A 25444-nucleotide genomic window follows, 5' to 3' on the forward strand; every position below is an offset into this window, starting at 1 on the left:
AGCGCAGTGGGCACTTTAGATTAATATTTCAAATTCTCTCCTGGCGGAAGCGTCAGCATCCTGCGCTGAACGCTTCCGCCAGAGAGGATCCTGTGTCCGGGCGGGAAGCGCCCACGTTACTGCACTGATGACAGGGGCACTTCCCAGCAGCCGCATCAGCGCACAGGTGAGGAGGAGGGGGGGTTAAAGGAAGCAGAGGGGGTAATGGAATAAGGGGCAGGATAGGATAAATGAAAGGAGCAGGGGGGTTAATGGGTGCAGGGGGTAATGGAAGCAGGGGGGTTAATGGAATGAGGGGCAGGATGGGGTTAATGGGTGTAGGGGAGTTAATGGGTGCAGGGGGGTGAATAGAAAGAGGGGCAGGATGGGGTGAAGGAAGAGATTTTCGCTGCCCTGACTCTTTATCCCCTGTAGTGCAGAGCTGTGATAGACAGCAGCGGGGGAGTATACAGTACAACGCTGTTTCCCCAACCAGTGTGCCTCCAGCTGTTGCAAAACTACAACTCCCAGCATGCCCAGACATCCGCAGGCTGTCCAGGCATGCTGGGAGTTGTAGTTTTGCTACATCTGGATGCACACTGGTTGGGGAAACCCTGATGTTCTGACACTTTAACAAGCCCCCCCCCCCAAATACCGTTAAATACCGTGATACCGCGATAATTAAAAAAAATACCGTGATACACATTTTTGGTCATACCGCCCAGCTCTACTATGTACCCTAAGGGTCTTAATATAGATTTCAGTCTAAAACCATACATGTTGGGTGTTCATTATTTCTATTTCTTTTTAACAACTTTTTTCTTTATTTCTTCTCTTTTTTCTTTTTCTTTCTTTTCTTTCTTGGCTCTTTATCTATTCTTTTTTCTCCCAGCCCTTTTCTTTTCCTCCTCTCCCCTTATCTCTCCCTCTTTTTTTTCTTTCTTTTTCCTCTTTTTTCTTCCCTTTTTCTCTTCGTGTTTTTTTCTTTTTCTCTTTTGTCCTTTTTTTTCTCCTTTTTTTTCCTTTTTTTCGTTTTATTTTTATTATTTATAATTTTTTGCCTGTTATTTTTTAATTTTTTATTTAATAATTTCCTTATCTATTTTATTTTCTATTTGTCATTTTTAATTTCATTTTTTTTTTCATCCTGTTCAGTTGTAATATGCATGTTCGTTGGAAATTTGTGGTTTTAATTTAGTGTATTTATTTATTTATTTTAGGCACACACTGTGTTAATGAAACCGCACTATTTGATTAAAGGGGTATTCCAGGCAAAACCGTTTTTTATATATATCAACTGGCTCCGGAAAGTTAAACAGATTTGTAAATTACTTCTATTAAAAAATCTTAATCCTTCCAATAGTTATTAGCTTCTGAAGTTTTCTGTCTAACTGCTCAATGATGATGTCACGTCCCGGGAGCTGTGCATGATGGGGGAATATGCCCATAGGAACTGCACAGCTCCCCAAACGTGAGTCATCAGAGAGCAGTTAGACAGAAAACAACAACTCAACTTCAGAAGCTAATAACTAATGGAAGGATTAAGATTTTTCAATAGAAGTAATTTACAAATCTGTTTAACTTTCCGGAGCCAGTTGATATATAAAAAAAAGTTTTGGCCTGGAATACCCTTTTAATATGAAGAACCTTCACTGCAGCCTAGATCAAAGTGGTTGAAGCCGCTCTGTTGTTTACATATTATTTCCCCCTATTTTCATATTGTGTTTTGCTCGCATAATAAAAGTTTATTTATTTACTCGATATTCCTGCTCTAGTGTTATATTAGCACTGAATAGTGCCTCTTCACTATTGTAGCAGTGAATAGTAGTGAGTTATGTGCCTGCACGGCCTTTTAGCGCAATCGCAACATCTCAGTACTGGGCAGTGCGGTCGTGCGACATGCCAGCGCAGCCGCAGTATACTCAGTAGGAATAGTGTGGGTAAGGGCAGTGTGTGCGGCTGCGTAGTTTGACCGGCACACAACACGAACTTGTAGTTTGGTACAAACGGGGGTGATGCGCTGATGTGTCATAGATACCGAGATGCTTGCGCAGTGCATTTGTTTACAATAAAGTGGCGGAATGTGGTTATACACGATCGGCTCAACGCACAAGAGATCCACGATTGTATATGGCTGACAAGGAAGGTATCTGATCATTACTGGCTCATATTGCACATTTGATTGCACTGGGCACTTTACATATGTATTTATTATATTGTGTATATGTGGTTACCATACCAACCTGACATCACTATGATTGATAGATTTTAGCCCCAATTAATTTGTATTGGAGGTGTGTTTACACTTGATTGCACATTTGTATCACCTGTATCGTGTCCAATGAAATGTATTTGAGGGGTATATATATATATATATATATATATATATATATATATATATATATGCACTTTTTGTACTTGCACTATACTTGATAAAGGCTACTACTGCCGAAACGTTGCATTTGAGATGGGGACAATAAAGATTTCCAGTTTTTCATGATCCATGACCTGGCTGGTCCTGTGATTTCTGGACTTTGTGTATCTTGATTCTGGGCTGGCCGCCTGGGTAACCACGGGCCCAGAGGTCGACCCCCCCAGTGCTGTCTTACCTTTTCTTCTATATATTTATATATATATATATATATATATATATATATATATATACATATACATATATAATTCACAGCTATCTGACTGTTCAGAGAAAAGTGCAATTGTCAAACAAAAAGTACAATCCCTATATCTCATGAATAAAGGGGTTTAGCAATAGCAACAAAATAAAAATAGCATTAGAAAAAGGCAGCAGAGGCAACTTCATATAAAAAAAAGTCCTTATTCTGACCACAGGACCTTTTTTTATAGATCTTGTGCATTTCAGATCTTATACAATATCAATTTGCATTTACGGTACTTTTTCTTTGCTTTGCTTGTAGTAGTACGATAGAAGAATGCCTATCATCAAGATACCAGTAATAAAAAAGTTTGGGATTATCTCAACCAAATATCACAATGAACTCCAGAAAAGGCTTTTGGAGAAAACAGAAGAAGGCAGAAGAAGAAAAAGTAAAAGGTATCATTTTAAAGGAAAACTCCATGTTTAACTAATGTAACATATTATATAAAATCTGTTTTTAAGGGTGCCATTACATGTAATGATGTTGCAGAACTCTAAGAAATTCAGAAAACAGCAGTGTCACTTTATTGGTCAAATTAAATTATAAGGAAGATTTAACCTGTTATAGAAATATTAGCCCAGATATATCAATCTGTGCAAAACAAAACTGTAGGGATTTCCTCACAAGAACCAATCATATCGTAGCTCGGCTGTTATTAGTTGTTGTGGGCAAATCACTCCAGTTTTTGTAATGGACAGATTGATAAATCTCGACCATTCACAATTTTTTAAAACTGTTTTTTCCCCAATCAGGAGTGACACCCATTTTTATAAATATGACAGGAAGTGCACAATTTTGTCCGTCTCCTTCAAGGGGTACTCCACTGGCCAGCATTCGGAACATTTAGTTCCGAACACTGAGTACTAGCGTTGCGGGGGTCGACCACGCCCCCTCGTGACATCAGGCCACGCCCCTCAATGCAAGTATATGGGAGGGGCATGGCGGCCACCACGCCCTCCCAATGAATTACATTGAGGGGGTGTAACCCCATGTCATGATGGGGCGTGGCAGGCCCACGCAATGCGCGCACACAGTTCCCAATGCTGGCCAGTGGAGTACCCCTTTAAGGCTATGTGCAGACAGGCATTATCTGCAGCCTTCTCTGAGCCAGAGAAATTTGAATTTCCAAGCTGACACTGCTTGGTTTTTGGCATAGAAATTGACGTGGTTTCCATGCCAAGAACCCCATGAATTATGCCTGTGTGAACATGCCCTTTGAGTTAGATTCTCAAATTGGACACTTTGTTATTGATAGAGCATACTGGTGATATAACTGTTTACCATCAGTTCTGAGAAAATAATCGGATGACAACTAATATGGCTGCAATTCTTATTGATCCTTTTGAACAGAAAAATTTAATTAGATAAAAGATAATCATGAATTTATGGTTAAAGCTCCAACATTTTTTTGTTCTATAAGTGTACTTGAATTGGTTCACTGAAAATCTTCTTTTAGGTGGCTCTAAAGTTGTCATCAATGTAGAAGGTGTTTGAGAGCAGTATAACTATTAAAATAATACAAAAGGTCTACTTCTTTAGGGCTTGTTCCCATTCATCCTTTGATCTGGCACAGATACTATCTAGGAATGGAAATCTGAAATCGCACTGGAGAGAAACTATGCCGGATGGTCTTCATTGGTCTGGTGCTGTGCCACATTTTTGCCTATGCGGCAATGTATGAGATGACAGATGCAAAAGATCCAGCTTGTTGCATCCAACATTCCGTCTAGCCCAGGGATACAAAACATATGAACCAAGCCTTACTGGAAAGCAAAGATAATAAAGATTAAACACATCACTTATGAAAACATAAAAGCTAAATGAACATTCAGCAGCAATAAACCTTTGTTCACTATTAAAAGCACATTATTATTTTTGCGTTCTATGTGATAGTTTGGGATAAAAATAACACAGCACTCTCCTTTGTCTTAGAACTTTCTCACCATCTCATATTGTTCTTTAACTACTTTTGATGATTCAATAGAGGATTAGGTTTCTTGTCAGTAAATGACATTTGAAATCATTGCATTTCTTGTGATCTTTATATAGAAAGCCTTTGGAAGTCACAGAGGAATTCATCAAACAGTTTAACGCTGCAGAAGAAGTTGAGGATCAAGAGCCCATGCTTGACACTGCTAGAAAAATCCTTCATCGGTGCAAGGTAACAGAAATGTTAGACATCTGTATATTTAAATTGGAAACATTATGAACAGTGCCAAGCAAGACTTGAAAGTTAAAGGAGAACTATGCAGGCAGGACAACTTATCCCCTATTCAAAGGATAGGGGATAAGTGTCTGACTGCTGGGACCCCCGTGATCTTCTGCATGGCACCATGTCTATCCCCAAGAACAGACATGACGACCCCCCACAGGAAGTGTCTGCCGACACATCCCCTCCATGTATCTCTAGGGGAGAGCCAGGAAGTATTCAGGTATTTCCGGGTCTCCCATAGAGATACATGGAGGTGTCGTTGCCACTTTGTGCAGGGGTGGACATGCTCTCTTTCTGGGAACTGCCGAGGTGGATAGAGGATAAGTTGTCCTGCATGATAGTTCGCCTTTAAGTTCAACAGGTTCTCCAATGAAGTCCATTTGAGTGACCAACTATTTCTGTAATGCAGTTATTTACACATTACTTTCCACCTTTGCTATCCTTACTGGAATGTCTGAGCTGGTACCACTGCCATGCTCTCATTCATAATCTATTTAATGTGTCCTCACCTGTACTATCACCTAAAAAAACACTAAAATATTACTTTTATTGATTATTAAAACATCCAACCAATGGCCACCAAAAAACACACATGTGATTCTCATATATCAATGAGAGTGTGATCAAAAAACAGGGATCTCGGATTATAGCCACCAAATATGGTGGTAATACATAAACCCAAAGAATCCCTCAATCGGGATACCACAAGTATGCTCCTGTAATTAGGAGACTTATAAAATAGGTCCAGGTAGTGATATTGCTAAAGGATAGGCAGGGGGGATATAGGGTATGTTGGATGGGAAGGGAGGGCCTTAGGAGGTGTTAGGCCTATAGAGAATGGCCTCTACCTAGATCGCCCTGTTGATTGTTCCCTATCCTACCCCTATACCTAGGCGGAGTGATCTGTCCTGAAAAGGACGGCCGCCGCTCCGGAACATACCCCTGATGATCCTGCGTATTGCCCTATGGTATGGACAATTAGGAGAACTCAGTCTCACTAAGCAGTACATAGAGAAGGAAAGGTTTGACCTATTGCCACTTTCACCTTTTTATGTACTTTATATACTCAGGTACTCTAATATTGTGAGACCATTTATTCAAATAATATGATATCCACATCATCCCTGGATCTCGGTCCAGCAGTTCGTTATGTGGTTGTGTAGATCCATCACCACGGTACTCTATTCAGAGGAGTGGTTAGCGAGGTACATAATGACATTCCAGATCACATGGTCAGGTGACGTACCTGGTCATGTGACTGAATCCGGCAACCCAAGGAGTTCCATTACCTATACCGAACTGGCCGGAAGTGACGTCACATTCATCTGATTCATGTGTTCAATCACATGATTGGTATCTAGGATACCACAACGCTATACACATCTTTCCCGGAGGCGCACGGTTTTACACATTGCGCATCACTAGCCGGAAGTGACGTAACACGCCCATGGACCATGCGATTAACATCCTGCAACCGCAGGATTTACATGCATACCAGGGCTGACATTATTGGATCCTGAACACCTGACATAAAGGTAGGCAAACCATGATTGGTTAACGTTTGTTCTCTTACCATATAAAGGAGCATATGTCAGCTCCCCCTATAATGGCTGCATTGCATCTGGCACCATTCTACATCTTGGACCGGCCATCACCTTCATGAAAACCTTCCCATGATAACATCTATGCCCCCTAACATTTCCTGACGAATGGGGCGAGAAACGTGTTGAGACGAATTCTAACACCTGGGTCCAGATAAGTGTTTTTGCTCCTATTGCCCTATCAGTTTATACTGTCTCCTCAGAAATGAGCTTAATAATATTCTGGCTTTATATTATTGATTGCTTTACATTGTTAAATGAGATCGTGTGTTGACAACTATTTACACATTGGTGCGAATGGGCATCTAGGGGCCCTATCTGCTCAATAGCAATTGTGTAATACCTATGTCCATCTGAGTGTGAACAGGCACCTGTGATATGTCTGCATACAGTGAGACAGTTGAGTAGGATCTTTAGCATATCTGTGCATGTCTATTGTCCATTAATTTGAATAGACATCTACTGTTTATGTACACAGTGTGAGACTATTGTCAACTAATTTATATTATATTCAGATGCATCCACTATTCTCCAATTATTTTTTTTTTTTAAGAGCCGAGGAACATGCTCTCGAATCACCCAAAGTGCAAGAAAAAGTGCAAACGTGTTACACAAAAAAAACGTGCACAAAGGATGCGGTCTATTGCAAGTACTTCTCCGATAGGAGAGAGGCCCCCCAACAAACCTTACCCTTCGCCTCCGGACCAAAAGGTACCTACAAGGTTCCAGGTTCAATGTCCCTTTTCGACCACAAATGCTCTCGGCATCCCCCTTGGCGTTAGCCATGGTATCTGCCCACAGAGCCGATAACGGTCGGTACCCTGCCCATGCAGGAGTACCCAGGGTTTTTTCAGGGAGGTGCGGAACCTAATAGCCACACACACCTCCCTTAGACCGCTAGGAGGGACACCCAGAAGGGCCACCGCATCCTAACAATCCCGTGAACACACAACATGTAAAAAGTGACACAGTGACAAAAAAATAAATAAATAAGTGAATGTGTGCAGGTTTACTGCCCGGACATTGGGCCGGATCTATAAAAATTTCTCTGATCCTAGCCAGAAGGCCGGGAATCAAGAGGTGAGTGCCACAAGGTGGAAGAGTTCATGGTACCCGTGCTTCCACTCAGTGAGCCAATACTCCCAGTGAGTTTCGGCACCTCGGGGTCACCACTCCCCGAGACACTAAAGTACCGTATTTATCGGCGTATAACACGCACCCCCATTTTAATAGGGAAATTTAAGTAAAAAACATATAAGATAAATGACAGACTAAATGCCATATCATCCCTCTAACTTTGATTTCGCCTGAACTTCAGCTTGTTCCCCCCTTCCAGTGCCACATCATTCCTCCCCTTTTATCAGCCCCTGTGCCACATTTACACCCATCCCCCCTTACCCTCTCATCATTCCCCCAATGTCTTATCATTCCCCCACCCCTGTCTCATCATGCCCCCCCTCTCATCATGCCCCCCTCTCATCATGCCCCCCCTCTCATCATGCCCCCCTCTCATCATGCCCCCTTCTCATCATGCCCCCTTCTCATCATGCCCCCCCTCTCATCATGCCCCCCTCTCATCATGCCCCCTTTTCTTCATGCCCCCTTCTCGTCATGCCCCCTTCTCGTCATGCCCCCTTCTCATCATGCCCCCCTCTCAGCATCCCCCCCCCCCCTGTTTTTTATATTTATTTTTTTCCCCATATTCCTTACCTAGCCGCGCTCGGCAGGCCAGGTCCGGTGTCGGGTCTTGCGGGTTGCTGTCAGTGAAGCAGGATGAGTGACGTCCTCTGTCAGTATGGCCGCAGCGCCGGCTGCTTGTTTAACTTCAGCAGCCCAACCGCAGCCACCTTAGAATAGTCACAGCGGCAGCAGCATTGAATGATGAGTGAATGATTCTGTGCAGCGGAGGTAGCAGAGGACGTCACTCATCCTGCTTCACTGACCGCAGCCCACAAGACCCGACACCAGACCTGGCCTGCTGAGCGCGTCTAGGTAAGGAAGATAAAAAAAATAAAAAATACAATAAAAAGCAGGGGGGAAAGGGAGGAAAATCAAATAAAATGCAAAGCGGGAACCGCGCGCTGGTCGCTGATTTAAAGTGGCCGCGGCCAGGCTACAAATCCTTAACAAGCAGCCGCTGCTGCGGCCACTTTAAATCAGTGACAAAAAGATTTATCGGCGTATAACACACAGGCAGACTTTTTGCCTTGAATTTAAGTTTTAAAAGTGCGTATTATACGCCGATAAATACGGTACCTCAGCTCTAGATCCTCTCAGCCTCATGAGTGAGACACCGAGGTGTCAGGTCACATCGGGGCAGCCGTCGAGCTGATTCCACAGAACCATCCCCGGAACGCCCTGGTACACCTGCCCCCTACCATGCAGCACCCATCCCCGCCAGCTCCAAATTGGCAAGAAACTGATAAGAACAGGTACTACACTTGATCTTAGCCAAAAGGCCAATGTGAATGCATTTTTACCAATGTCACACATGTAAAGGGCAATAGTTCAAACCTTTCCTTCTCCCACCCCTGTACATATTGATAGGTACTGCTTAGTGAGACAGAGAGTTCTCCTAATTGTCCATACCATAGGGCAATACGCAGGATCATCAGGGGAAGTTTCCAGAGCGGGGGCCGTCCATTTCAGGACAGATCACTCCGCCTAGGTATAGGGGTAGGATAGGGAACAATCAACAGGGCGATCTAGGTAGAGGCCATTCTCTATAGGCTTAACTCCTCCCTAGGCCCTCCCTCCCCATCCAACATACCCTATATCCAACCTGCCTATCCTTTAGCAGTATCACTACCTGAACCTATTTTATAAGTCTCCTAATTACAGGAGCATACTTGTGGTATCTTGAGGGATTCTTTGGGTTTATGTATTACCACCACATAGGGTGGATTATATTCATAGATCCCTGTTTTTTTATTACGCTCTCATTGATATATGAGAATCACATGTGTTTTTTGGTGGCCATTTGTTGGACTTTTTAATAATCAATAAAAGTTATATTTTTGTGTTTTTTCTGGTGATAGTATTTAGTTCACACTAAAAATATTACTTAGCTTTGGGATTTTGTCCTCACATGTACGATGGTTGTCAGAGCAAGAAGCTACATGGCTGCCCCCAATATGTGTTAAAGGGGTTATCCAGAAATTGAAAAACAGAGATCATTTCTTTTAAAGACCGATCCCTGTCTGTTTCCAGGTTGGGTGTGGTTCTGCAGCTCTGTTCCAATGAAGTTAACTGGAGCTAAGTTGTAATACCACCCCCAAAGTGGAGACAGACAGGAAGTGGTCTTTGAAAGAAATAAGGCCTGTTTTTTTTTATTCTTGGATAACCCCTTTAAATGAGAGCTCAGTAGCCAAAGGCACAAACATCCCAATAAGGGCTTTTCATGGAGAGCTCCTGCTCTACAGATACAGATGTTTTGTTTTTTCCAGCCCTCCCTGGTCCGGAGCTGTTGGTGCCATTAGTTTTACCTCTTAATATGTAGTGAGGGCCTAGACTATGAACTATGTGGTCACTACAGGTCACTGGAAATCCTCAGATTCCCCATTGAATACTGAGCAATAAAGACTGCCCGTTGACTTTAACTGAATGTGAATAGAATTTCAAGAAGCGGTCACCACTGCATTCAGCAGGTTCAAAACATCTGCCTCTCCCTGTTATGGACTGATGGGGAGTGGAGGTGACCACCAATTTACACTCTACGTTATTTTTATCCTATTGGGCACTAAAACTAACAGCACCAATAGGCAGTGAATTGAGTTTCATAGGGACCTTAAAAAAATAGCAATAAAGACATAAGTAGCAGTACCGTGAGAGCCAAAATGTTAACTGTTACTAGTTTGCCTCTCATTGAACTGCTATATATGTGGCTCTTCATTTGGTTTATAACATGCTGTGTATAAGGATATGGCTATCTAAAACTTGTTAGCTGTCTAATAACACACTACCTTTATTGTTTTTTTTTTCACCTAAGACCTTGATTTTACTGAAGTTTAACTTAAGTTGTTGTTTTTATTTAAGTTGTTCTCCGTGGAGTCCTCACACAAGTTGTCAATTCATAAATATATATTGAGGAAGCATTACAGAGGAATAAAATGATATATAGAGGTCTTAGATAAAGTATTTAGAATTATTATTTTATAAAGAATGGTAGGTTCTCTTTAAAGGGGTATTCCGCCCCTGGACGTCTTATCCCCTTTCTCCCCTATACTAGCCGTCACGTCCCCTCCTATAGACATGAATAGAGGGGGCATGTCGTGGGCTCGCAAACGCGAAAGCTCCAAGCTTGGAGATCACGGGAGGCCCACTGGCCGGACACTCTGTGATCAGTCATCTGATCCCCTATCCAAAGGATAGGTATAAGATGTCTAGGAGCAGAGTACCCCTTTAACTAAACAACTAGACATTTAGCTCCTTTACATTTAAAGACTCTTCCGTGGCAAAATTTTAATTACATTTGCTTTTCTGAATTGGATCATGTTAAATGGGTACCCCACCCCTAGAAATCTTATCCCCTATCCAAAGTATACAGGATATGATGTCTGATAAGATCCCAGAACGCCAGCTGTGCTAGGCTTCGGACGCCGTGGTCGTCATGCCCCTCTATTAATGTCTATGGGAGATATATGGACGGGGTGTGACAACTGTGGTCTATCAGTGAGGAGCACGTGCTGCAGACGGCACATGCTCCATTCATTTCTATGCGAGCGCCAAAAAGAAATGAATGATGACACACACTCCTCAGTGAGAGAGCCAGGGGATAAGTTAACTTTTACTGGAGTACTCCTTTAACACCTAAATTGAGACAGGTCAAATTGGAAAAATGGGCCTTGGTGCTTCAGGCCAAAATGAGTTTAAAGGGTTAATGCAGGGAGACTAGTCATTTCCATGTAGAAATGCTACTGGCCTGGTAATGCTCCTTAAGGTTGTATAACCATAATGCAATATGATAATTTCTTGGCCATTTAAGAAACACAAATGACACAAGTGCTACAGTTATGGGTTTTTAAATCCATGATTCCGGCATCATAAGGAAAGTAAACATGGTGATTCATTTTAACAAGCCACTTTGATATGGTGGAAAGCGGTGGAAGTACAATAAAAGCACATGTGTTGTGCAGAATAGATGCAGGAAAGCGGCTTTATTAATGGAAATGGACATAAAGGGGAAGATTTAGCACCGGCTTACTGACTTGTAGTACAGTGCAAGATCATTGTGAGAGCACTAATGGCCGTTTAGCACCTTCTAAGAATAAGACCTTATGCAACATTTGCTACAAATGGCTTATTGCCTGAGCTCATTGTTATAGTAATAATATCCCAGCTGGAAAAATGAAGGCATGTTTGTTCAGGTTTTATTTTAGTGTGTTCAGCATTAGTATACTCATGATACTTAGTCTGAATCTTGAATGTGTTCTCCGTCTTCAGTGAAATCTGACTTTTTTAATGTGTGAAGCCACATTAACTCCTCAACGTGTCAGATTATATGAAGACAATCTAGTTATACTAATTGTACTACCTTCATGCTGTATGCATGTTTTTATGGAAAGAGTTGACATTAGCTGAAGCCAATTGGGTGATATTCCTCTTAAATGGCCTGTTTTACAGCTAAAATTGCAATTGTAGATTAACTTTAAAGATTGGCAATTACACTTAACATAAATTACCATTGATTATGTTATGTTAAGACCTTCAGATCGTAGTGCTGAATATAGATGTAAAAATTTTAATAAAAATGATATTTGTGAACTGACCTTCCTTATTATTGAAGAAAATGTCTGGCATTGACACAGTGTCAGAAGTATACTGGTCTCATTTTTCATGCTCCATTGTTGAGCACTGGTATACAACTTCTAGGAAGATGTACTGGTCCGCAGTAGGTACTTTTACCAAATCTGTATATGTTAAGGTAACAGTGACCAAGGTGGTCCCTGCAACAATCCCAGTGGTCAAACCTAGTAGCTAATCTTGTAAAAAATAAAAATAAAAAAAATACTTATTCTATGGTGTTTTTGTAAATACTAGAGTGGGAACCTATGACTCTTATTTCCAATAGATTCTTTCCCTATGAAAATCTTGTATATTGTAAGCCCTCGAGGACAGGACACTCACTCCCTCTATATCAGTCACTTACAGTGACCCCCCCGAACCTACGATGGCCCCGACATACGATAATTTCAACATGCGATGGCCTCTCAGAGGCCATTGCATGTTGAAGGCAACATCAACATACGATGCTTATGTATGTCGGGGCCATCGCATAAACGACTATCCGGCAGCGCAGACTGCTTCAGCTGCCGCCGGATAGCCGTTTACGGTGCCCCGTGTGGTCCACTGACGATCACTTACCTGTCCTCGGGGCGCGTCCTCTTCGGGATCCCCTGCATCGTCGGCCCTCTCCATCGTCATCATCACGTCACTGCGCACGCCGTCCCATCGTCCAATAGGAGCGGCGTGCGTAGCGGCGTGATGGCGGCGACGGAGAGCGAGGATGCTGGGGAAGCAGAGGCCTTTCCGGAGCGTCATGGACACCCCAGGGACGGGGCGACAGCAATGGAGGGCGACATCCAGGACAGCGGTTACGAGCGGTGACGGTCTGGAGCGGCGGGGACAGGTGAGTACAACTTCCTATACCAGTGGTCTACAACCTGCGGACCTCCAAATGTTGCAAAACTACAACTCCCTCTGCAGGTTGTAGACCACTGTCGTATACTTTACATTGCACGGATCCCTCAACATACAATGGTTTCAACATACGATGGTCCGTTTGGAACGGATTACCATCGTATGTTGAGGGACCACTGTACTCAGTCATGTTTCATGTTCATTGTACTTTAGTTACAATATGAACAACTGCCTGGAACCAGTAAATTATAATAATAGTAAAAGTGTGGATTAACACTTCCTGTCATGGTAAAGAGTGGTCCACAAGCTATAAAAGGCTAGGCACCTCAGCCCTAATGTACAGAGCTAAAAAAAAAAAAAAGAAAGGAACGTTTACCTTTTTTGTGTTGCCAAAACCGTGGGCAGCATGAAAAAGGTGCAGGGAGTGGTGTCCAAAAACACACGGGTGTTTCAGAGAGATCATATTTTATAAAGACTCACATATTATATATACAGTTAAGGCTTTTTTACACTAGGATTTCTCTGAAATGCCCAAGCAATTCAAAGTATGTCACAGTGTTCCAGGACCCCACTCCCTGCACCTGTTTTATACTGCCTGTATACCCAGAATAACCCCTAAATCTACACAGTGCGATACTAAACCAATTAAACTTCAGAGATATCAGTCTGTCCAGTTAGGAAGCATAGGCGATGAATCACTATCGCCTGCTTTGGTGCAAATGAAGGTGACAATTGGTGCATTGGAGCAGCAGCAGCAGGGTAACCCCAAATCCTTGCATTACAAAATGACTTCCAGCAGGCTACTGGTGTCCATGTTCCTGACCAAACTGTCATAAACAGTAAATGTTATGCTGCCTGCAACATCATCCAACATGCTGAGTTGGTGGTGGGTGGGTCAGGGATGGTCTGGGGAGGAATATCCATTTAAGGTCACACAAAACTCCATGTGATATCCATGTTAACCCCTTAAGGACGCAGCCCTTTTTCACCTTAAGGACAGAGCCCTTTTTCGCAATTCTGACCACCGTCACTTTACAAATTAATAACGCGAAAACGCTTTTACCGAATATTCTGATTCTGAGATTGTTTTTTCGTGACATATTATACTTTATTTTGGTGGTAAATTTTTGGCGTTAATTGCATCCTTTTTTGGTGAAAAATCCCAAAATTTCATGAAAATTTTGAAAATTTTGCATTTTTCTAACTTTGAAGCTATCTACTTGTAAGGAAAATGGATATTCCAAATAAATTTTATTTTTCTTCACAAACACAATATGTCCACTTTATGTTGGCATCATAAAATGGACATACTTTTGCTTTTTGAAAAAATTAGAGGGCTTCAAAGTAGAGCAGCAATTTTCAAAAATGTCACGAAAATTGCTAAATCTGAAGGGACAGATGTTACAGAACTACAGCTCCCAGCATGCCTGGGCAGTCGGGGCATGCTGAGAGTTGTAGTTTGGCAACATCTGGAGGGCTACTGTTTGGGCACCACTGTAACAGTGGTCTCCAAACTGTGACCCTCCAGATGTTGCAAAACTACAACTCCCAGCATGCCCAGACAGCCTTTGGCTCTCTGGGCATGCTGGGAGTTGCAGTTTGGCCCCCCTAGTGGTTGCCACAGTAAAGATCGATTTACCTTCACTTTCAATTCCCCCCCCCCCCCCCCCACTGTCGATTCCCTACCTGATCAGGATCCTGCAGGCTCCAGCGAAGATCCCAGGTCCCCAGGCATCTTCTCCTGCAGGTACGGCCTCCATCTTCTTTCCAGAGCCCCTCGACATCCAGGGGCGGGCAGAACGGGGGGTTGCCATGGCAACCCCCTGTCCTGCGCTGCCATTGGTCAGAACTCTGTTCTGACTAATGCCAGGGGATAGGAGTAGATCGCAGCTTTGCGACCTCACTCCTATCCTTTAGGCTGATTAGGCTGTTGCTGACAACTCCGATCAGCCCTATTTTCCGGGTGATCGGGTCACCAGAGACCCGATCAGCCCGGAATTGGAGAAAATCGCATGTCTGAATTGACATGCGATTTTTCTCCTATCGTCGACATGGGGGGGTCTCAGGACCCCCCTGGGCGATGTGCCAGGGTGCCTGCTGAATGATTTCAGCAGGCATCCGGCTCCGGTCCCCAACCGGCTAGCGGTGGGGACCGGATTTCCCACGGGCGTATGGATACGCCCTCGGTCCTTAAGGACTCGGAATGCAGGGCATATCCATACGCCCTATGTCCTGAAGAGGTTAAAGGGGTACTCCACTGGAAAACATTATTATTATTTTTTTTTTTTAATCAACTGGTGCCAGAAAGTTAAACAGATATGTAAATTACTTCTATTAAAAAATCTTACTCCTTCCAGGAAGTTCTTTTCTTTTTGAATTTCCTTTCTGTCTGACCACAGTGCTCTCTGCTGACACCTCTGTCCATTTTAGGAACTGTCCAGAGCAGGATAGATTTTCTCTGGGGATTTGCTCCTACTCTGGACGGTTCCTAAAATGGACAGAGATGTCAGCAGAGAGCACTATGGTCAGGCTGAAAGGAAATTCAAAAAGAAAAGAACTTCGTTTGGATTTTACAGCCGCTGATAAGTACTGAAAGGATTGAGATTTTGTAATAGAAGTAATTTACAAAGCTGTTTAACTTTCTTGCACCAGTTGATTAAAAAAAATGTTTTCCAGTGGAGTACCCCTTTAAGGTAAAAATCCTTAGAGCCTATGTCAGACCTTATCATGGTGCATAAAGTCCTGGGTTCCTCCTAGTGCAGATCTATGACTTGATGTGGTCAGTGTGTGTATGCAGTTCATTCATGTTGAAGGCATTGATGCCATTTGCTAACCACCCTCTTTCCCCAGACTTAAATGCAATTGAGAACCTGTAGATTGCATTTCAGTGAACCCAACAACACCAATTAGTGCCACAGACTGTTCTGGAGCTCACGGATTGAGCTTCCTAGGACACCATCTCATCAGTAGCATATCAAGACATTGTTGGGATTGCATACAGGTACGTGGGGCTCGCACACCCACACAGCCACACAAATCGGTTCATCTGTGATTTCAATTCTTTACCTTGATTTTCAGTATGATTTGGGATCCTACTGAATGGGTTATGGGATTCATGCAGATGGAATTAATCACTAATACAGTATATGAATTTGTCTGTGGTATAAAAAGATTCAACCCTTTTGAAGCATGTTGTTTATCCATTTGGGCCCTGTCTGAGCTATGTGTAGGAGATTCAGTAATGCTAAACTATACTGTTTTATGCTTCATTATTCTGGAATTTCAGTAATATACTTACTACTATCAATATTAACATTTTTACAGCAGTACAGAAAAAAAGAAGTACATAGAAGTTAATAAGTAATATTGTAAGTAACAATAATTATAATTCCCCTTGTATTGTTTTCAGGGACAATCACGACTTCATTCAAAAGGTTCTGGCCATTGTGGAAACCTTCAACTTGCATGGACTGAATTAATTTTAATAGCTCAGTGTAAAGGAAAAATTCAAGAAGGTAAATTTCTATTTTCCTACTAGAATATTAAACGGTTCTTATGATTGATGTAAAGTTCATTATCTTTACTAGATATTACAAATCATAACAGGAATAAGGTATAAACAGTGCTTCTCTTGTCCAGGGGCTGTGTCTGGTATTACAGTTAGGGAGTCCAATCTGTAATATTAGGCACAATAAGTGAACTTCTGTGGTGCCCTTTATTTAATCTGCTTTCTTATTAATTTGGATCAAAATGCATTGAGTAGTAGCTGAAGTGGAGAAGGGTGTTATGTACAAAGTGCATGCGACTGGCAGGCAGAGCACGAGGTCTAAGGTGAAGCTTCAGGCAATTGCTGCAGAGCATTAAAGGGATACTCCGCTTCTTAGCATTTGGAACAAACTGTTCCGAACGCTGGAGGCGGCGCTGGGAGCTCGTGACATCATAGCCCCACCCCCTCATGATGTCACACCCCACCCCCTTAATGCAAGTCTATGGGAGGGGGCGTGGCGGCTTTCACGCCCCCTCCCATAGACTTGCATTAAGCGGGTTGGCGTGACATCATGGGGGGGGGGCTATGACGTCTGGAGCTCCCGGCACCACCTCCAGAGTTCGAAACTGTTTGTTCCAAACACTAAGCAGCGGAGTATCCCTTTAAAAAATCCCCATAGCAAATATATGCTTCTCTGGACAGTTCCTTAAATGGACAGCAGAGGTCAGCAGAGAGCACTGTGGTCAGGACATCACAGGAAATACATTTCTTTTTTGGATTTCTCTTTAGTATACAGCCCCTAAAAAGTACTGGAAGGATTAAGATTTTTTAATAGAAGTGATTTACAAATCTGTTTAACTTTCTGGCACCAGTTGATTTAAAAAAAAAAAAAAAAAAAAAAGTTTTCCACGGGAGTACCCCTTTAAGTGATGTCAAAGAAAGGGGAATGGCTTTCATAACTTCTGCTGCACTTTCAATAAACACGCAGCAGAAGTTAGTGCACGAGTTGTTGAGAGGCTATAGTCTACAAAACTCATTGAAAATTTGCACTTTGAGGATTAGAGGGAAAAAGATAAAGGCCCTGCTGTGTTTCCTGATCCAAGGTAGGTACAATTGGCCTATTATTGAAATTTGCCCAGACTTTTATTATAACCCTGTAATGACCAATGTAAACCATTCTTCTTTCAGAGGCATTGGATTTACTAATGTTGTCCCTTGATGGAGCTGAATCGAGCCAAGACCAAATCGGTGTGTTGTTCTTTATTGCTGAGTCAGTTCTGTATAGAATCGGTTGTGATGCTGCTCAGAAGCCATACTTGTTCACTAGTGAAGTGAAGCTTTCAAAGGTACAGTATAGTTTATTTATTATACATTGAGGTAACATGTATATTCAGAGGCATTTTGTATTTGTAAAATGGTGCAGTTTTTTTCAGACAAGTGTCACAGACCTAAGGAAACAATTACGATATGTAGACTTATATACATTCACTGATCACTTTATTAGGTACACTAGTTTAATTGCTTATTAACACAAAGAGCTAATCAGTCAATCACATGGCAGGAACTTAATGCATTTAGGCATGTAGACATGGTCAAGGCAACTTGCTGAAGTTCAAACAAAGAATCAGAATGGGGAAGAAAGGGAATTTAAATGACTTTGAACATGGCATGGTTGTTGTTACCAGATGAACTAGTGTGAGTATTACAGAAACTGCTGATCTACTAGGATTTTCTAGCACATGTCTAGGGTTTACAAAGAAAATGCCTTGTTGATGTCAGAGGTCAGAGGAGAATGGACAGAAACGCAACAGCAACTCAAATACCCACTCGTACAACCAAGGTATGTAGAATACCATCTGAAGGCACAAGACATTAAACCTTGAAGCAGATGGGCTACAGCAGCTGAAAACCACTCTGAGGCTACTACAGTTCACACAGGCTCACCAAAATTGAACAGTGAAAGACTGGAAGAATGTTGCCTGGTCTGATGAGTTTCGATTCCAGTTGTGACATTCATACGGCAGGGTTAGAATTTGGAGTAAACAGCATAAAATAATACATCCATCCTGCTTTGTATCAACAGTTCAGGCTGGTAGAGGTGGTGAAGGGTGTAGGGGACCATTTCTTGGGACACTTTGGGCCCCTTGGTACTAATTAAACATCATTTTAATGTGACAGCCTACCTGAGTATTGTTGCTGACCATGTCCACCCTTTTATAAGCACAGTGTACCTATCTTCTGATGGCTATGTCCAGCAGAATAATGCACCATGTCACAAACCTCACATCATCTGAACCTGGTTTTGTGAACATTTCATTGACCTCTAATGTCACCAGTTCTCAATGCAATAGAGCACATTTGGGATGTGGTGGAATGGGAGATTCGCATTATTGATGCACAGCCAACACATTTGCAGCAATAGCGTGATGCCATCATGTCCATATGCACCATAATCTCTGAGGAATGTTTCCAGCATTTTCAGAAAGTATGCCATGAAGAATGAATGCAGTTCTAAAGGCAAAAAGGTTCCAACCTAGTAGTAGCAAAATGTACCTGATAAAGTGGCAAGTTAGTGTATATCCCTAATATTAAGCAAGACAGTACAACACAGAGGACGTATAGTAAAAAAATAGTAACCTGCAGTGATACCATTGTCCATTTCTATTCCAAGATATTGGTCCTCATTTACTAAGCTAAAACCCTCTAGTTTTTGTAGTTTTTTTCCAAATTATTTTATCTGAGACATATCTGTGCACCAGGAAAATCCAGCTAATCCAACATTGCATTGTGGAAAGCCGAAAAGGGGGCGTGGTCATCCCAAAAGGGGGCGTGGTTTAACAGCCCAACCTATTTACTATTGAATCGCAGGGCCATTTCCCCTGCTCTGCTCACTGATGGAAGTCCGGGCAGAGTGGGGGGAACAAGTGCAGCGAGGGGGGAGCATGGCCGGCTTACCGAAGCAGCGGTGGCGGCGGCTTAGATGTCGATCGGCAGCAGAGACTGCAGCCTGGAAACTGCGGCAGCGGAGGAGGCTGCAGTGAAGATCGCTGGTAAGTAATCGCCGGTAATCTTCACTGTGGCCTTCCAGAAGTTGCAAAACTACAACTCCCAGCATGCTCAGATCGCCAAAGGCCGTCCGGGCATGCTGGGAGTTGTAGTTTTGCAACATCTGGAGGGTCACAGTTTGAGACCTCTGTGTAGTGGTCTCCAAACTGTGGTTCTATAGGTGTTGCAAAACTACAACTCTCAGCATGCACAGACAGTCCAGACATGCTGGGAGTTGTAGTTCTGTAACATCTGGCCCTTCAGATGTTGCAGAACTACAACTCCCAGCATGCCTGGGCAGTCTGGGCATGCTTGGAGTTGTAGTTTTGCAACATCTGGAGGGCCACAGATTGGAGACCACTACACAGTGGTCTCCAAACTGTTCTTCTCCAGTTGTTGCATAACTCCTAGTGTGCCTTTTCGCTGTCAGCGCATGCTTGGGGAGTTGTAGTTATGCAACAGCTGTAGGCACACTGGTTGCGAAACACTGAGCTTGAGTCTGTTTCCTAACTCAGTGTTTCCCAACCCATGTGCCTCCAGCTGTTGCAAAACTACAACTCCCAGAATACACTGGCAGACTGTACATGCTGGGAGTTGTAGTTTTGCAACAGCTGGAGGTACACGGGTTGGGAAACACTGAGCTAAAGTCTGTTTCCTAACTCAGTGGTTCCCCACCAGTGTGCCTACAGCTGTGGCAAAACTACAACTCCCAGCATGTAGTCTGTCAGTACATTCTGGGAGTTGTAGTTTTGCAACAGCTGGATGTTTGCCCCTCCATGTGAATGTACAGGGTACAATCACATGGGCCGGGGTTTACAGTGAGTTTCCTTCTGCAAGTTTGAGCCGTGGCAAATTTTCTGCCACAGCTCAAACTTCCAGCAAGAAACTCACTCTAAACCCCCGCCGTGTGAATGTACCCTAAAAACACTACACTACAAAATAAAAAAGTAAAACCCTACATACACCCCCTTACACGGTCCCCCTTCCCCAATAAAAATTAAAAACGTCTCGTACGGCACGGTTTCCTAAACGGAGCCTCCAGCTGTTGCAAAACAACAACTCCCAGCATTGCTGGACAGCCATTGACTGTACTGGCATGCTGGGAGTTTTTCAACAGCTGGAGGCACCCTATTTGAGAAACACTGCCGTAGGGTATTTTTGGTGGAGGCAAGCGCCATGCTTGTATCAGGGTCTGCCCCTATGCAAATCGCTAATTTAAGCCTCAAAGGCGCATGGCACTCTCTCACTTCGGAGCCCTGTCGTATTTCAAGGAAACAGTTTAGGGCCACATATGGGGTATTTCCGTACTCGGGAGAAATAGTGTTACAAATTTTGGGGGGCTTTTACCCCTTATGAAAATGTAAAGTTAGGGGCTACACCAGCATGTTAGTGTAAAAAAATAAAACATTTTACACTAACATGCTGGTGTTGCCCCTTACTTTTCATTTTCACAAGAGGTAAAAGGAGAAAAAGACCCCCAAAATGTGTAACGCAATTTCTCCTGAGTATGAAAATACCCCATGTGTGGGAGTAAAATGCTCTGCCGGGCGCACAACATGGCTCAGGAATGAGAGCGCACCCTGTACATTTGAGGACTAAATTGGTGATTTGCACAGAGGTGAACGCAAAAAAGAAAACACCCTCATGTGACCCCATTTTGGAAACTACCCCCCTCAAGAAGCGTAATAATGGGTACAGTGAGCCTTAACACCCCACAGGTCTTTGACAAATTTTCGTTAAAGTTGGACGTGAAAATTAAAAATTAGTTTTTTTTCCCTGAACTGCTGATTTTCTTTTTCACAAGGGTTAATAGGAAAAAAGCCCCCCAAAATTTGTAACACCATTTCTTCTGAGTAAGTAAATACCCCATATGTGGATATAAAGTGCTTTGCCGGTGCACTACAGGGCTCAGAAGAGAAGGATCGCCATTTGGCTTTTGGAGAGAGAATTTGGCTGGAATTGAAAGCCATGTGCGTTTACAAACCCCCCATGCTGCCAGAACAGTGTACACCCCCACATGTGACCCCATTTTGGAAACTACACCCCTCACAGAATGTAACAATGGGTGCAGTGAGCAGTTACACCCCACAGGTGTCTGACAGATTTTTTGAACAGTTGTCCGTAAAAAGGAAAAATTTTATTTTTCATTTGCACAGCCCACTGTTCCAAAGATCTGTCAAACACCAGTGGGGTGTAAATGGTCACTGAACTCCTTATTACATTCCGTTAGGGTTGTAGTTTCCAAAATGGGGTCACATGTGGGGGAGGGGGATGCACTGTTATGGCAGTATGGGGGCTTTGTAAACGCACATGGCCCAGACTTCCATTCCAACCTAATTTTCTCTCCAAAAGCTCAATGGCGCTCCTTCTCTTCTGAGCATTGTAGTACGCCCGCAGAGCACTTTATATCCATATATGAGGTATTTCCATACTCATAAGAAATGGGGTTACAAATTTTGGGGGGCTTTTTCGCCTATTACCCCTTGTGAAAATGAATAATTTGAGGTAACACCATCATTTTATTGAAAAAAGCCCAATGTTGCTCCTTCCCTTTTAAGCCCTCTAATGAATCCACAGAGCACTTTAAATCCACATATGAGGTATTTCCTTACTCAGGAGAAATTGAATTACAAGTTTTGGGGGGCCTTTTTACCTTTTATCCCTTGCAAAAAGGAAAAAATGGGGCTACAATAAAATTTCAGTGTAAAAAATAGAGATTTAGATTTTTCTCCTCCATTTTGCTGCTATTCCTCTGAAACACCCTAAGGGTTAGCAAACTTTCTGAATGTCATTTTGAATACTTTGAGGGGTGCAGATTTTACAATGGGGTCCATTATAGGGGATTTCCAACATAAAGACCCTCACATTCACTTGAAATCTTAACTGGTCCCTGAAAAATTCAGATTTGAAATTTTCGTGAAAAATTGGAAAATTGCTGCTTATACTTTGAAGCCCTCTAATGTCTTCAAAAAGTAAAAACATGTCAACTTTATGATGTCAACATAAAGTAGACATATTGGCTGGCATTGATCATTATAAGTGTAAGTGAAGCATTTTTCTACACCTTTTTTGTGTGCTGGTAATGTGTAGGAGCACCAAATTTATTAAATGGTAGCAGAGAATTTGATAAATTTTGTGCAGGTCACATTTTCAGAAATTTCTCTCTTCGCATACACCAAAAAGTCTGGGCTGGTGTAGTTTTTGAGGCTTTTCAGTGGCTTTGCACCTTTTTTGCTCCTTTTCACAAAAAGGTGCAGTTCATAAAACCCTTCCATATCATGTGTATTGCCAAAATCAGTGGATTGCAACTCAAAATCAGCAGAAATGTGTAAACTAAAAGGCGCAAATAAACCCTGCTTACGCCTTTTTTGCGCCTTTTCTAGACACAAAAACAGTCTAAAGACAATGATAAACATCAGCCATTGTATATGTGAATTAATATGTAATTTATTTGACATATCCATTTTCCTTACAGAGAGCTTCAAAGTTAGAAAACTGCAAAAGTTTCAATTTTTTTCCTGAAATGTTGGAATTTTTCCCCAAGAAAATTTAGACGAAAGTATCGACGAAAATTTACCACTAACATAAAGTAGAATATGTCACGAAAAAACATTCTCGGAATCAAATTTATAAGTAAAAGCATCCCAGAGTTATTAATGCATAAAGTGATAGTGGTCAGATTTGCAAAAAATGCTTCGATCCTTAGGGACGAAAAACAAAACACAAAACATCTTTTCTCTTAATTAAACCAATGTCAACTGTTTTCATCTATAAATTTACTGTATACATTTATTTTGATAAATATGTCGGTTGTGTCCATTTGTGCCTGTCAGCAGTTTTGTCACATGACAGCAAGAATAGCACAGTACTGATTGAATGGATAGGTGTGTACACTGTGTTCTCAGCGTAACTTAATTTCTATGTCATTTCTTCAACAGGTTGGCTTTTTGACTTTTATAAGACTTTATACCTTTTATCTCCTTGGGCATCTACAACATTTTGAGGAGCAAAAAAAGAGACTTTCTACATATCTAAAAGGTTGTTTTTCAAACTTAAAAAGTTTACCTTACTGGGTTTGTCCAGTGAAAATGATGTAATCCTCTATCCACAGAATAGGGGTAAAGTATCTGATCACTTATGTGGGGTCTGACTGGTGAACCGGGGCCTCGGCTCTCAAAGAGAGCACGTGTTGTAGACAGCACAGGCTCTATTCATTTGTATGGGAATGCTGGAGATGCCGAAGTACAGCACTCAGGTATCTTCGGTGCTGCCATAGAAGTCAATGTAGCGTGCCATCTATGGCACGGCTCCCTCTGGGGCCTCGTTCTGGAGATGAATAGGGAATAAGATTATTTTCACTAGAAAACCCCTTTAAGCAATAAAATAAATGTGCTTCTTTAAAGGAAATGTCATCAAATTTTACCATATATAAGGCATGATAACTCATTATATATATGATAAATTTTGTCCCTCACCATGCCCGAGCGACATTCCTGCAGGCAGCTATGGTGAAGATATGCAATTTGAAAGGTGTTCACTGCCGGCCTGTAAGTAATCCCCTGAGGGGTAGCCACCCCCTGGCTGCTCTGGCTGTAATCAGGCCACCTCAGTGTAATTCAGATATACAGATGTGGAAGGTGGGAATCCTGGCAGGAGTTCCCTTTGGCTTCCAGGAGATAACAGACTTCGGCACTTAGAGTGCTAACACCGGTGGCGTGATGAAACGGGAGTCGAGTGTAGCTTTGTATTTAACTTTTTATTAAGTTCATAAAAAGTGGTAATACATAAAGTACTACGCATTTCGGAGGAGCTCCCTCCTTCCTCGTAGTACTTTATGTATTACCACTTTTTATGAACTTTATAAGAAGTTAAATACAAAGCTACACTCTACTCCCGTTTCATCACGCCGCCGGTGTTAGCGCTCTAAGTGCTGAAATCGGTTATCTACTGGAAGCCAAAGGGAACCCCTGCCAGGTTTCCCACCTTCCACATCTGTATCCCTGCATTGTCCACCGTCCTCGACGGGACCGATGGCCAGCTGCTCCCGACGTACCAGCCTAAAGAACCTGCTCAATACACTTAACAGTGCTCTACCTTTACACCTATTTCTCGCTGTAACCACGGATAATCGGCACTATATAGCGCCATCTCTGTCACCCCCTTTTCTTTCCCTATATCCCACCTCACTGTAATTGACAGCCCAGGCAAGGTCCTTGTCATCACTCTGATCTGTCTGCTTAGAGAGCAGAGTGGTCACGTTGGCTATCAATCACACTGAGGGGGCGTGATTACAGCCCAAGGGCCTAACTTACAGGCCAGCGAGGGGGCAGCACTTTCAAACTGCATATCCTCACCATCGCTGCCAGAAGAAATGTCTCCCTGGCATGGAAACAAAATAGATTTTACCATATAGAACGTGTTACTACGCGTTAAATATGGTAAAATCTGATGACAGGTTTCATTTATGTTATTTCTGTTACCTCAGGCTTCATGTAAACAGTATGGTCTCTGATGAATTTAGTCTAATGTAGTCTTACATGTAGTTGCATGTTTCTCAAGCTCAAAATCTATGGATGCTACTGATCTATTCTAAGTTTTAAACTCTTTTATTTTGTTATCCCTTACATAGCACTGACAGCTTGCGAAACTACATATCAGCCATATCCAAATGTTCTTTCAGCTATGCACGTGATGTTCAAAGTAGGAGAAATCATATGTGATTTAGACACTTCCCATGAAACAAAGATATTTTCACAGGTAAGTGTCCATTGTTTATTAGGAAATGGTTGGTACATTGGGATAATGT

The 25444-nt window shown here is 42.4% G+C and overlaps 1 protein-coding gene across 8 annotated transcripts in view; it reads left to right on the plus strand.

Annotated features, from left to right (window-relative positions):
• The window catches only part of TMEM232 (transmembrane protein 232), a 244565-nt gene that overhangs the window by 63079 nt on the left and 156042 nt on the right, over positions 1-25444 (plus strand). For 5 of the 8 annotated variants that reach the window (XM_056537479.1, XM_056537477.1, XM_056537480.1 and 2 more), the window contains exons 2-7: positions 2913-3049; positions 4704-4815; positions 16516-16621; positions 17782-17939; positions 23577-23676; positions 25268-25395. In XM_056537479.1, the coding sequence (XP_056393454.1) occupies positions 2928-3049; positions 4704-4815; positions 16516-16621; positions 17782-17939; positions 23577-23676; positions 25268-25395 (726 nt within the window). In that variant the 5' untranslated portion in view covers positions 2913-2927. The remainder of the gene's footprint in view (positions 1-2912; positions 3050-4703; positions 4816-16515; positions 16622-17781; positions 17940-23576; positions 23677-25267; positions 25396-25444) is intronic. The other 3 variants (XR_008847464.1, XM_056537476.1, XM_056537481.1) reach the window with 1 other exon arrangement.

This window comes from Hyla sarda, chromosome 1, assembly GCF_029499605.1.
Source record: "Hyla sarda isolate aHylSar1 chromosome 1, aHylSar1.hap1, whole genome shotgun sequence".
In the NCBI taxonomy this organism is placed as follows: Eukaryota; Metazoa; Chordata; class Amphibia; order Anura; family Hylidae; genus Hyla; species Hyla sarda.